Source organism: Glycine max, chromosome 15 (genome assembly GCF_000004515.6).
Source record: "Glycine max cultivar Williams 82 chromosome 15, Glycine_max_v4.0, whole genome shotgun sequence".
Taxonomy (NCBI): domain Eukaryota; kingdom Viridiplantae; phylum Streptophyta; class Magnoliopsida; order Fabales; family Fabaceae; genus Glycine; species Glycine max.
In genome coordinates, this window is record NC_038251.2 from 11,586,336 (window position 1) to 11,598,944 (window position 12,609).

Genomic DNA, 12,609 nt, shown 5'->3' on the forward strand with positions numbered 1-12,609 from the left:
ATTTTTTCCCAAAAATATCAAATAAATGCCTTTTAAATTATTATAAATTTCCACAAATCAACTTAGTTACAACCTTAAGACGAATCTATTATAAATGTGGATTGAATTTCCATCATCCTTTATAAATAAACTTCAGAACTTAGCTTGATTTTCAAAGGCTAGTTTTTTTTTTCTCTAAATAAAATGGGATTTCTATTTTTTTTTCTCATTTAATTTCAAATAATGCTTGATGACAACTCTATTTTTGAACTATTTTTGAACTGTTTTTAGGTACTCTATATATAACGAGAATCTTAACATTGTAGCGAGAATCAAATTCAAGTGTGAGATGTGAATCTATTTCTTATACCGACTAAATAAATCTTTAGTGGTTTATTTGAACCTTATTAAATAGAATAATTACATACATACACATCACATAATTTCCTAATTTCTACCGTGGAAAATTCAAGAAAACAATCGAATTATTTAGATAACCAGTAGTGCATCCACTTGAATTGAGAAGACTGTATTGTATTGCTCCCCGTTATTTTTCTGTAAGAAAGTATTGACAATTTGACCTCTTGTTTCTTCGCCATGGCTGCGATTTGCTCCATTAGAGTGAGAAAACGCATTAGGTGACCACACACCGGTGTGAAAGGTTAGGCTAATAACCTCATCAAGATAAACCACTGAGCGTTTGAAAGGACCATCCACTTCAACAACAAAACCGTGACCCATTTTGTGTCGAATTTTGGCCACAACATAAAGACCAACATCATCATATTCCACACCCCAAAATTCAAAATGACTACACTTTTCCCGTTTTTTCTGATTGGTTTTGTATTCCACACCCCAAAATTCTGTGTTGCCTTTTCTCCAGTTGCCCATGGAAACCTCTAGTGAGTTTCTCCATCTTGCTTTGGCACCATCGTGGGTGACATCGAAAGAAGTACAATCGCTTCTTAGGTTATTATGAGAACTGTGACCAGTTCCCATTTTGTATGTGTTTGTGGCTATATTCTCATAAGGAAGGTTTGGAAATTTTTTTAGAATATTGAACAAGAGCTAATTAAAGAGACACAACCAGTCACTGGAAGACTAGAACGGGTCTCCTATAGTACGATCGATTTATAATACAATAATGGTTTTGCTTTGCGAGTTTCAATTTGTTTCCATGCTTGTCGTATATATATGCATACTTATTCTACTGGGCAGGTGTATTAAAAAAAATATTATTCATACAATAATTTATAATGACAATTTTTAAAACATTTTTTCCCCTATATAAGACTCCTTATCGCTTCAACTTTTTATCATCTACTTCTCTATTTTTATGTATAAAGAACTTGGTATAATATTCTAGTCAATTTTGGGGGGATTAATTAGGATGTCCAAGAGAACGCTCAGAAGAAACAAAGCGTTTTGTTGAAGGGATAAAAAGGAATCTTAACCGCTCTGTGTGGCTCAAATTGCAATTAGAATAGAATCCAGGAAAGCAAACATTAATTGGTTAATGGCTAGGCCTACATTTCATCAGCTTGGGACTAAAAAATAAATAAGATTCTTATATGACCGTTACAATTATTACTATTGTCACCAATATAACTTCTGTCATCTTTCTTATCATTATTATTGTTATACATATCATTAATACTATTGTTGATAAATATTGAGATGACGATAACAACAATAATAATGATTATCATGTAGGTAGTGACTACCACCAAAGGTATATGATGAAGCGATAGTTAATATTGACCTTCTCATAAAGCAACTCTTACAAAATAAATGAAAATAACTTTCTTAAATAGGTTCTTCTTGGATTTTTACTTCACTCATTACTTCTTTTTTGTTGTAATCATTATTTCTTTCTATTTTTCAAACATTTAATTATCTTTGGGTCAAAGAAAAGTGACCAATGACAAAAATAAACGTAGTAAGTGAATTTATCTTCTTTGTAGAAAAGATTTCAATTGTCTAACATATTTTTGTTCTTCTTCCTAGTTTCAATAAATCAAATTATTTTCTTGACTAATGAACAAAAAACGCTAGCTTTTGGTAAAGTTGTTTACTGTACATATTTATCATAATTATTCTTAGTTTCCTTAAGGATACATATGGTGAAAATGCTTTATTTTGTATACAGAATTACAATGATTTGTTTTATGGCTTAATGAATTGGCATCAACAAAAACAAATGAGAATAAAAAAAAGAGAATTAAAAAAAAACTTTCTAAGATAATTATTCGTATAACCGATATAGAAAGCACTATGTTCTAAGATAAACCCATAGAGAGGTCTAAGAATGTAATACATTCTAAGACAGTCGTAACAACGATCGTCTTAGAATGTAATACTTTCTGAGACGGTTCTTCGTAGAATCGATGTAGAAAACAATATGTTTTAAGATATTTGTCTTGGAATATATCTACATTTTAAGGCAGTTTCCATGAACCGTCGTCGTCATCCCACCAACTTTTTACGACACCCACTACAACAACGTCGCCTAACTGATGTAGAATATAAAAAATAACCGATGTAGAAAGCGTTTTGTCTAGTAGTGAAGCCCCCACTATTCCATGTAATACAAGGATTTGGTCCATTTGATTTCTTACCTAAAACTTTAAAAAGCAACCCAACCGATAATACATAGTAAAAACCAGTGCCCATAATTCATAGTAAAAACCAAAAGAAACGCAACAGACACTAAAGAAGCCATCTTCCTCAAAACTATATTTTCATACTCCACGTGGCTTGCTGCATATTTTCCATATTGCATCTGCTGTTGATATTCTGTATTATTGTCTTTCATTATAAACAAATGCTGCTGAACTAACATGGTAAATTAATTTATTTCATTATGTGTAGGTAAAAATAAAATAAAACTTACTGTATCTGAAGAGCTGTTAGAAGTGTATTAAGAAACCAATGTGTGAGAAGTTGACATGTGTAAAACCTGCCCAAGAATAGAGTTTTAAATACTCATTATAGAGATTATAGATAGTTTATGTGTTCTTCTATTTCTTTTTTCTTTATTTCTCGATAAATATGGGCCTGGCATTACGTATTGTAGCAGCATTTTAAGTATCTGATGCCCACAAACGCGAGGACAAATAAAAAAATTGAAGGGATACAAAGAGATTTCGACCGTTCTATTCTGCACCGCTCAAAATGCAGAATATATATAATCATGCAAGGAATCCAATCTAATTAATGGTTAGTGCATCTATATATGAGAGATGAGTTAAAATCAAATAAATTAAAAGAAAACTAATACCATAGTTAAAAAAATCAAATAAACTAATTAAGAATCTTCCTTTTAAATTAGTTGTCTTTTAAATTAATGGACTAGTTTACTTATTAACAATCTTTCTAAAATAGTGGGGGGGGGGGGGGGGGGGGGGTACGGATGGGTTAAATTCAAATCAATTGATTTTAACTTGTTTAGATTCAGAAATTTTTTTATAACCCGAACCAAACTAACTTGATAATCAACAAGTTTGTTCGGTATGTGTCATTAGGTATCCAATTATTTTTTTTAAAATAATTTTGTTTTTTTTAACATAACATGATTTTGTTCCGATTTTGATAAATAATGTTGTTATAATATATGTAAGCAATATATTTGGATGTTTTGACTTATAACTAACTAAATAATACTATAAATTATAAAAAAATATAACACATAATTAATTGATTAAATCATAAAATTCTATCTATATATAATGATTTAAAAAAACTAAATTATCCAACATAAGTCTCGATTCCCAAGGCAAGGCAAGCTAAAGTAAAATACAATAAAAAAATTCAAAAGAATACAATAATCGATAAATTAAGCATTAAAAAATAAATATATAATTTGTTTGATTTGAAGTTAGAAAGTGCAAATCCGAAACAATCAATGACAAATTTCAATATGTTTGGTTTATATCGAACTCAAACAGAAAAAAATTAGAATAAATTAATTGATTTGATTTAGATAGTGAAATTCATTGATAAACATGAACACCTATAAAATATAACCCTGTGACCTATCCATTATTAATTACTCGGGTGTTTTCTGTTTCCGACTTCTTGTCAATATGCTTTTATATTATTTTATCATCATCTGTTTTTTTTTTTTTTTGTAATCTGCTTTTATATTATTTTATCATAATCTTTTTTTTTTGTAATTGAACATACATATTATCATTATTATATTTCTGTAAAAAAAAATTGAAGGAACTATAAGAAATATATTAACTTAAATATATGCCAAATAACTAACCTCTTGAAAAATTAAACCAATTATTCTTTTTTGTTTATTGGGTTTTGAGTTTTTTGATTAATTTGAATCGAATCAAGTGAACTCACTTAAAAAGAATAAAGTTTCTCTACTTTATTTATTCATATAGTTTTCAATTATTTCAATTATTTATTTAACAGTATATGTAATGATCTTTACATAAAAATGTATAAATATTAAACTCATCAAAATGAATTTGATCCCACTCAAACAAGTGAAACTTCCATATATTTATTGCCTTTTTATCTTATCAGTTTTTATTCCTTTTTTATTTTATTGTATTTTAATCATGCATTTATGTATTTAATTTTTTCTTTTGGTTTATTATTTACGTAAAAAATTCCAAATCAAATTTTATACTTTTAAAATTAGTAAAATTCAGTTGAACTTTAAGTTGCTAGCAACGTTAGGTGACTTTCGTTTTGATGGCATGGTAAATTACAGGAACCATGACATTTGAATATAAAATACTTATACAAAGTTAATGTAAAGACTTGCATGTGAATAGAATTGTGAATCATACAACAATAGGAGAAAAGATTGCGTAAATGCATATGGATCTGTAAAGTCGAGACTACATTCCTCTGTTCTCAAAACTGTGCGGGAATTCAAGAAACAACTCCAGCCTAAAGAAGAAAGACAAGAAGAAAGGAAAAAGGAGAAAATTCCCAAAACCTAAATCAGAAAATTCCCATAAGGAAACTTGTTCATGATTGTTTTAAGGCCATTACTTCCGGGGACCACTTTTAATAAATGGTCTATTTTGCACCATTTTTATGTATTGTTAGATTAATCTTGGTTAGATGGTTCTTTCTTGTGCCTTCCACATTGGTTCCTCTCCCAACTCCTTCTGCACAACTGTTTCGACACAAACTCTCACAAAGACCATGGTGAGCAGCAGATCTAATTGCTAGCGACACACATGACGGATCTAGTTGACAACAAGACTCACGAAGGTGGAGTGACGTTGCTTCCATATAGACTCATGAAGGTGGAGGGGCACCATGCCCAGAGCAAATTTTGTCGACACCTAGTTTCATGAAGGTGGAGGAGCATCATGCACAACAGATCTGGTTGCCGATGGTGTATGTGATGAATTTGGTTGATGACAAACCCTTCCTGAGTCTCTTCTCTAACAACAATAACCTCCTTGATTGGCTCCTATGATTCGATGCAACGTCAATTTTAGAAAATTGCTTAGATCTAATTGCTTTCTAACTTCTCAAATTTATTTGAATGTTTCATTTGATTATTGATTGATTTTGTTTTTATGAATATGGTTGTCTTTGCGAAAACTGAAAAAGAAATGAATTTAAAGGTGCTCAAGGTATGAAACACTGTTGAAAAACAATGTTTGTTTATGGTGAAATATTAAACTATTCAAGTGATGCAATGTAAGAAAAAAAAAATCGTTTGAAGCTTGGATTGGATGATTGCAACAAGGGAAGGCTTAAATCAACAAAAAAAAATAATGTTTTTTTTTGTTTGATATTTTTATTTGCATACTTGTAATAAATGAAATGTTATATTTTATAATCTTTCTAGAGGATGGGGTTGAACAGAGGAGGTTGGAGGCTACAGGTTGATCTAGAAGACTATGATAGTGAGCAGAAAAAAATATAGTCTGAAAAGTGTATCATAATAATATGGATTCACATTAATCTAACGATTAAGATGTATTTAGACTACTTATAAAGGTGGTCCATGTTAACTTGCGCCTTGTTCTAAAGGAAAACAATCCAACTTAGCTACACCCATAATGACATCTTGTATACGATAATAAACAACTGTACAGCCACCTATTAATCTAGATGTAATGATATTGCAATGCATTAATATTGCTTCAAATTTTAGCTTTTTGCCTGTATATTTCAATTTATCATCTAAACTCATTTATAATTATTAACGAATTCTCATGACAAAATCCTGTATGCATGTTTTCCTTTTATAAGAAATACTTAAAATTATTCAAATTAAAATGAAGCCTAAGACAAGTCCTCAAACAGAAAGGCCAGGTCTCCCCCCATAAAAATATATAGAGAGGATTAGAAGAAGTAATAAATCATTGATTCGAATAATATTAAATTTGATCCTTTTAAATAAGATTTTTTAAAATTTGAATTTTGTGAAAGAAAAAAATATAGTTTAAAAAAAAGAAAAAATTTGTGAATATTTGGTATCATATGATAACAAAAAGAAAAAAGAAAGAAACAAAAGGTCCATCATTAATTACAACAAATCAGGGTTTACGTAACACCCTTAAACCATTATGTTGATCATAGACCATTAGAGCATTAGCTCAACATTATTTATTGATAGTACAACGTAACATAGCATATCATGTTGCCCACCAATCCACCACACATCAAATACACGTAATTAATAACGAACCCCATAGTAGTACCTTGTTGTGAAATGAGAGCCACCCTCAATATATCTCTCGTTGCCATTACCATTGAAAGTACTGCTGTTATAAATAGCGCGTCCACCGTAGTGGTATGAATCGTCATACCTGTTATTGTTGTTTGTATAATTGCCACTGTTGATCCATTCTGGCTTCCACTGTCATATCTGTTATATGAGTTTGACTTGGACCCTTTGGCTGCTTCCTGCTCAGGCTCCAGAAGATCCATCAATCTTCCATCTTTGCTCTTTACCTCTCTCAACACTCTCAACCAAATTGTGGTTGTAATTTTTGTTATTGAATTGCCTTAACGATGGCTACTAACTAGGGCAAACATATAGATGCATGGAAAGGAATCCAATTCTTTTCTCGTTTATGCAAAGTTATAATGATATGATATTTTAACGAACAACTTTGACTTGGACTCATTCGGTTGGGTTAGAGTTTCAGAAAATATTATCTCCAAATATATCAAGTGTTTTTCATGGAACCACACAACCATTTCTGTCCCCTCAAGTGGTGCTTCAACCAGAAGTCTTAATCACAGTAACTGGAAAACAAAAAAGAGTTTTCCCTACCCGTGAAGTGTGGCACAAGTGACTAATAATTTTGACCCTTTAAGGATATGATGAGGAATCATTTCCTGCCTATGTAAATTGAATAACATTTGTGTGGAGAGGAATTGTTCGATAGTTGATACTCTAGTTCCTTGAAAATTAGTCTCACAACTTCCAAATTAGTCTCAAACTTCTACCTGTGCGGATACTTTGCTTTTAACAATAAAATAAAAAAGAATTTGCTCAATACTGGTTTTACTTATACCTTGGGAGGATTTTTAATAATATACTCTTTAAGATATTTTTCTTAAACATTATTATTAGCAACAATTTTTTTTTATAAAAAAATCAAATTTCCAATTTTAAATCTTTAGGATGCTGTTTAGATTTATAGATATATCTTATGTTTAATTAAGATGTTGTTTAACTTTAAAGGTGTTATCTTTATTTTAAAGATTTTTTTCCTATGAAGTGGAATTGTTAGTAGAATAATTCAAATTGTTGGGACTTGCAGGAGTAATATATTAACGCCATTTTCCATCACAAATTGAAGTGTTTGCTTATACCGGCTTAGAAAGTGATCAGTGACGGGCTTACGAAGAAAATTAAAGAAAAAAAGTGAAAAACAGGACGGAAACTATATTGGGGTTTACATAACACCCCAACACACTTACATTTATCATAAACCCATTAGAGCTTTAGCTCAACATTATTTATTGCTAGTACAACGTAGCATAGCATATTATATATTTTGCCCAGCTAGCTAGCATATACTGTATCAAATACAGATAATTAATAATCATAACGACGACCATAGTAGTTCCTTGTTGAGGAGTCAAAGCCACCCTTGATATGTGACCCGTTGCCATTACCATTGAAAGTGCCACTGTTATAAATAGGGCGTTCACCGTAGTGGTATGAGTCGTCATACCTGTTGCCGTTGTTAAGATGATTGCCACTGTTGATGGTTGATCCATTCTGGCTTCCGCTGCCATAGCTGTTATGTGAGTTTGAAGAACCATGGTTGGACCCTTTGCTTGCTTGTTCAGCCTCAATCATTTGGAGGATTCTTTTCATCAAGTCTGCCATTCTGATCTTACTCAACTCTCTTAACTAATTGTTGTTGTTTTGTTGTTGAATTGCCTTACTAACTAAGCCATACATATAGATGCATGGAAAGGAATCCAATTCTTTTCTCGTTTATGCAAAGTTATGATATGATATGATATTTTGGCACACAACTTGGACCACTCCTGTCCCTACAATTGTGCTTCAACCAGAAGACTATCTCCAATGTCAAGTGGTTTTCATGGAACCACTGCTGTCCCTACAATTGTGCTTCAACCAGAAGACTTTGATCGACGTGGAGAATATAATCATTATCAAGAGTTGCAAAGGAGCATTGTCTTTCCACACGCTTTGAACTCATTGCATGCAGTTTGTGTTCAGGACCCCATAACGTCAGGCATGCAACGTTACATAATGCCAAAATGGCTGAACCAAACAAAAGCCAGCTTTAATTTAGATAAATGCATGGAAGAATTCGAAACCTAACTGCATAGAATCTTTCTTTTCATTTCTCGTGAGTGTTACGATTTATTGATAGATCAGTACATATTTGGGTAGAGCCAAAATTACGGTAGCCCAAAAAAGAAGTTCGCTGCAACTTGTTCACATTATGCTTGCTTCACACTATGATAAATGTTATTCCATCCATCTCGTAATATTTTTGGTTCTATATATTTTACAAAGAATAAAAAAATTAATAAATAAAAAAAAGATAGTGATAATTTTAAAAAGTTAATATTATTATCATTAATTTATTTATAAAATTTATTGCTGATCATTAATATTATAGAGATATAAGTAAAAAAAATACATTAAAAAGTTAATTTTAATTAAAATGATAATTTTTTGGAAACTTATTTTTTCTTCTTACATTACAATTATTATGAAATTAGGGATGTAAATGAGTTTAACTCTTCGTTAAAAACTAAATACTTTAAGTTATTATAATAGATTCTTTACTTGTTAATCTCTCACACTTACCTAAAAATTCATTTAACATGAATTTATGAATATGATATAGAGAAAAAAAGTTATAAAAAGTTTCATATAATCATTCAATCATATCCTATTATATATGATAAGTTTTTTAACTTTTAAAATAATTATTTTAAAATAATTCAAATAATGATTGATAATTGAATAACAATATAAAATTATTTTACCATATCAATAAATAAACATTAAACTCATATGACATATTAGAGAAAAAAACTTATTTTTTTATACTTTCTACTTACATGTCATATTTTAATTTGAATAAAAAAATATATAACACTAAAAAAATATTTCCTTATTTATGAAAATAATATAGAAAAAAATTACTATACAATTAATTTTTTTAAAAAAAAAATTGACCTCTTTTGACTATGGGCCCTGAAGGTCGTATCCCTAAACTATGTCCACGCCAGCCCTATATATAGAGAGAGAGAGAGAAGGGGGAGGGGGAGAGAGAATTAAAATTCCATAAACTTCATCATATCACATGTTTAATATATATTTTTATTTGTAATTATTATTATTATATGGTATTAAATTTTTTATTAAATATTAAATTGATAAAATTAAAAAATAATTAAATTTTAACTGACCTAAATAAGCTAATTAAACTATGTTTGGTTTGGGATACAAGGGTATATATACTTTGGGAGGTCTTTTGTAGGGCCTGTAAAGGTTTTGCTTTGTGTATAGTTTGTACTCCTTGTACAAGCTTCTTTTTTAACCCACCATTTATAATATTTAGTTTGTGCCTTCCAAAAAAAAAGCTAATTAAACTTAAGTTTTAGATTATTTTTAAACAAGTCAAAATTAGATTCATTTAAATAAACAAATCAAGCTCTAACATTCATTGTTTTTAGAAGCTTAAATTTTTACTATTCAGTTCATTTACACCCGTAAATGCATTGGATGGATCCCTTTGTTGTCTTTTATAAGCCAAAAAAAATTAATGAAAAACTTATACTTGATATCAAGTTCTAACACAGCTTGTCTCTTTCTTATTTTTGGCATCAACATCGTTTCCACCTTATCTTTCTTCACCACATCAAATTCTGACAAAGGTTTGCTGCAACTTGTTCACATTATGCTTGTTTCACCATAACACAAAATAAAAACAAGTTTAGAGTCAGAAAGATTAAGATTCACGAAAGAGAAAAATTGAGATCTTGGGATTTACGAGTTAAGAGGTATGTTTCAGCTTGTTGAAATGGAGTTGCTAGCGTTCACATGAGTGGAATGTCAACATGTGTGAACTTTTCTAGGGTTTCCCCCATTTCACAGAGCTTCTCCCTTCTCACTTCAACAAAAACAACCAGAATTCCACGCACGAGTGCAAATGCTAGCAACGAAAGCAACTATATATGCCAAGTATGTTCAAAATTCTAGAAGCATCGTGAGCGCAAAAACTCAACCTTCAGCTCAAAACTATGGGACCCTTTTGCAGAATCACAGTAAAGAACATTGTAACTGACACATAGCTCGAAAGTGGTTGATAAGATTTTGGGAGGGAGGTTGAATTCTTTACTTAATCAATCTCCGTAGAGAAACATAGGGCATGGAGATTTTTTTTTTTCCTATTGTAAGTAAATTGAGGCTTTGGGAATGAAGAATGCGAACCTTTTACATTGGTTCTTTGAACGATTGTAAATTTTTTTTTACATCAACTACAAAGACCTTTCTAGGTTGGTTATAAGCTTAATCACATCGGTTAATTTAAAACTGACGTAAAAAAGTTAAACTAAATTGCAAAAATGCTATCACACATTTTTTTAACGACATTGGTTATCATAAATCAATGTAAAATGACTTTGTAAAATATACTATTTGTACTGGTGTGATGCTAATTAGTAGTTTTCTTGTAGTGAATTATTGATGTTTAACTCCTTAGATGAAGCAAGTAATCACAATGATTCTTAATATTATCCTTACACAAAATAAAAATCACAAAAATGATTAGAAATGAGAAAATATATTTAAGTAATATTTATTTGGCTTAAATAACCTTTTTGGCCCTATAAAATAGTTTTTTTTTCTAATATGGTGTAACAATCCGCTGGAGTATCTCATGGAAGCCTCTTGAGAAGTTGGACTTTTATAATAGGGATTATTCTTGTTTGTTGTATTTTGTTAAGGTAGAAAAAAAAAAAACAAGACGAAAAGCCCTAAAACCATTATATTTATGATAGAACATTGGACTATTAGAGCTTTAGCTCAACATTATTTATGGGTAGTACAACATAACATACTATATGATGTTGCCCAGCATATACTATATATCAAATACAGATAATTAATAACCATAACGGCGACCATAGTAGTTCCTTGTTGAGGAGTCAAAGCCACCCTCAACATGTGCCCCGTTGCCATTACCATTGAAAGTACCGTCGTTATAAATAGGGCGTTCACCATAGTGGTATGAGTCGTCATACCAGTTGCCGTTGTTATGATGATTGCCGCTGTTGATGGTTGATCCATTCTGGCTTCCGCTGCCATAGGTGTTATGTGAGTTTGAGGTACCATGATTGGACCCTTTCCTAGCTTGCTCGGCCTCAATCATTTCGAGGATTCTTTTCATCAAGTCTGCCATATTTTGATCTTACTCAACACTCCTAACTGATTGTTGTTTTATTTTGAATATATATTGCCTTAACATTGCCAATAAACTAAGTCAAATATATAGATGCATGGAAAGGAATCCAATTCTTTTCTCGTTTATGCAAAGTTATGGTGACATAATATTTTGTCACACAACTTGGACTCATTTGGTTGGGCAAGAGTTTCAGAAAATACTATCACCAATATCAAGTGATTTTCATGCAACCACAAGCTTTTCCTGTCCCCACAACTGTGCTTCAATCAGAAGACTCTAAGATGGAGAATATATCCATTATCAAGTTTTTCAAAGGGGCATTGTTTCTCCACTCAATTTGTGTTCACTGTTCAGCATAAGCATGTTTGTTTTATGGCCCATAACACCGGACAACGCCATGCAGGAAGCATTATGCAAAATAATGAGTGAATAAACATTTTGGTCTCTGTCTTTGTAGTCATTTTGTAAATTAGTCTTTATCCTTTTAAAATATAAAAAATAATCTCTATCTTTTTTGCATAAGTGTTGCAAAATGATTCTTGCCGTTAAATTTGAAAGTAACGTTGTTAGTGAGGTGTATTGTTGACAATCTTAGTGCCACGTAGACTATCCAACTTTGTTTCCTCTTCTCTCTCTCTTGTCACTCTCTCTTCTTCTTCTTTCTCAACCATCCATGGTTGACTTGTTCTTCTCACTCAATAGAAGGAGTCCATGAATATGTAAGTTG

At 30.9% G+C, this 12,609-nt stretch overlaps 3 protein-coding genes and 1 pseudogene across 3 annotated transcripts; all 4 read right to left on the minus strand.

Annotated features, from left to right (window-relative positions):
• Nucleotides 1-202: 202 nt before the first annotated feature.
• LOC112999565 (uncharacterized) lies at nt 203-1,138 on the minus strand. The gene has a single exon (XM_026125820.2). It carries the CDS (start codon nt 976-978, stop codon nt 469-471), a length of 510 nt encoding a protein of 169 aa, XP_025981605.1. The 5' UTR covers nt 979-1,138; the 3' UTR covers nt 203-468.
• Nucleotides 1,139-6,429: 5,291 nt separating this feature from the next.
• On the minus strand, nt 6,430-7,199 carry LOC112999524 (uncharacterized; annotated as a pseudogene).
• Nucleotides 7,200-7,761: 562 nt separating this feature from the next.
• LOC100305921 (uncharacterized) lies at nt 7,762-8,364 on the minus strand. The gene has a single exon (NM_001248034.2). The coding sequence runs from the start codon at nt 8,248-8,250 to the stop codon at nt 7,948-7,950; it is 303 nt and encodes a 100-aa protein (NP_001234963.1). The 5' UTR covers nt 8,251-8,364; the 3' UTR covers nt 7,762-7,947.
• A 3,086-nt stretch (nt 8,365-11,450) lies between these two features.
• On the minus strand, nt 11,451-11,951 carry LOC112999526 (uncharacterized). Its single transcript, XM_026125648.2, has one exon. The coding sequence runs from the start codon at nt 11,810-11,812 to the stop codon at nt 11,510-11,512; it is 303 nt and encodes a 100-aa protein (XP_025981433.1). The 5' UTR covers nt 11,813-11,951; the 3' UTR covers nt 11,451-11,509.
• Between the last annotated feature and the right edge of the window lie 658 nt (nt 11,952-12,609).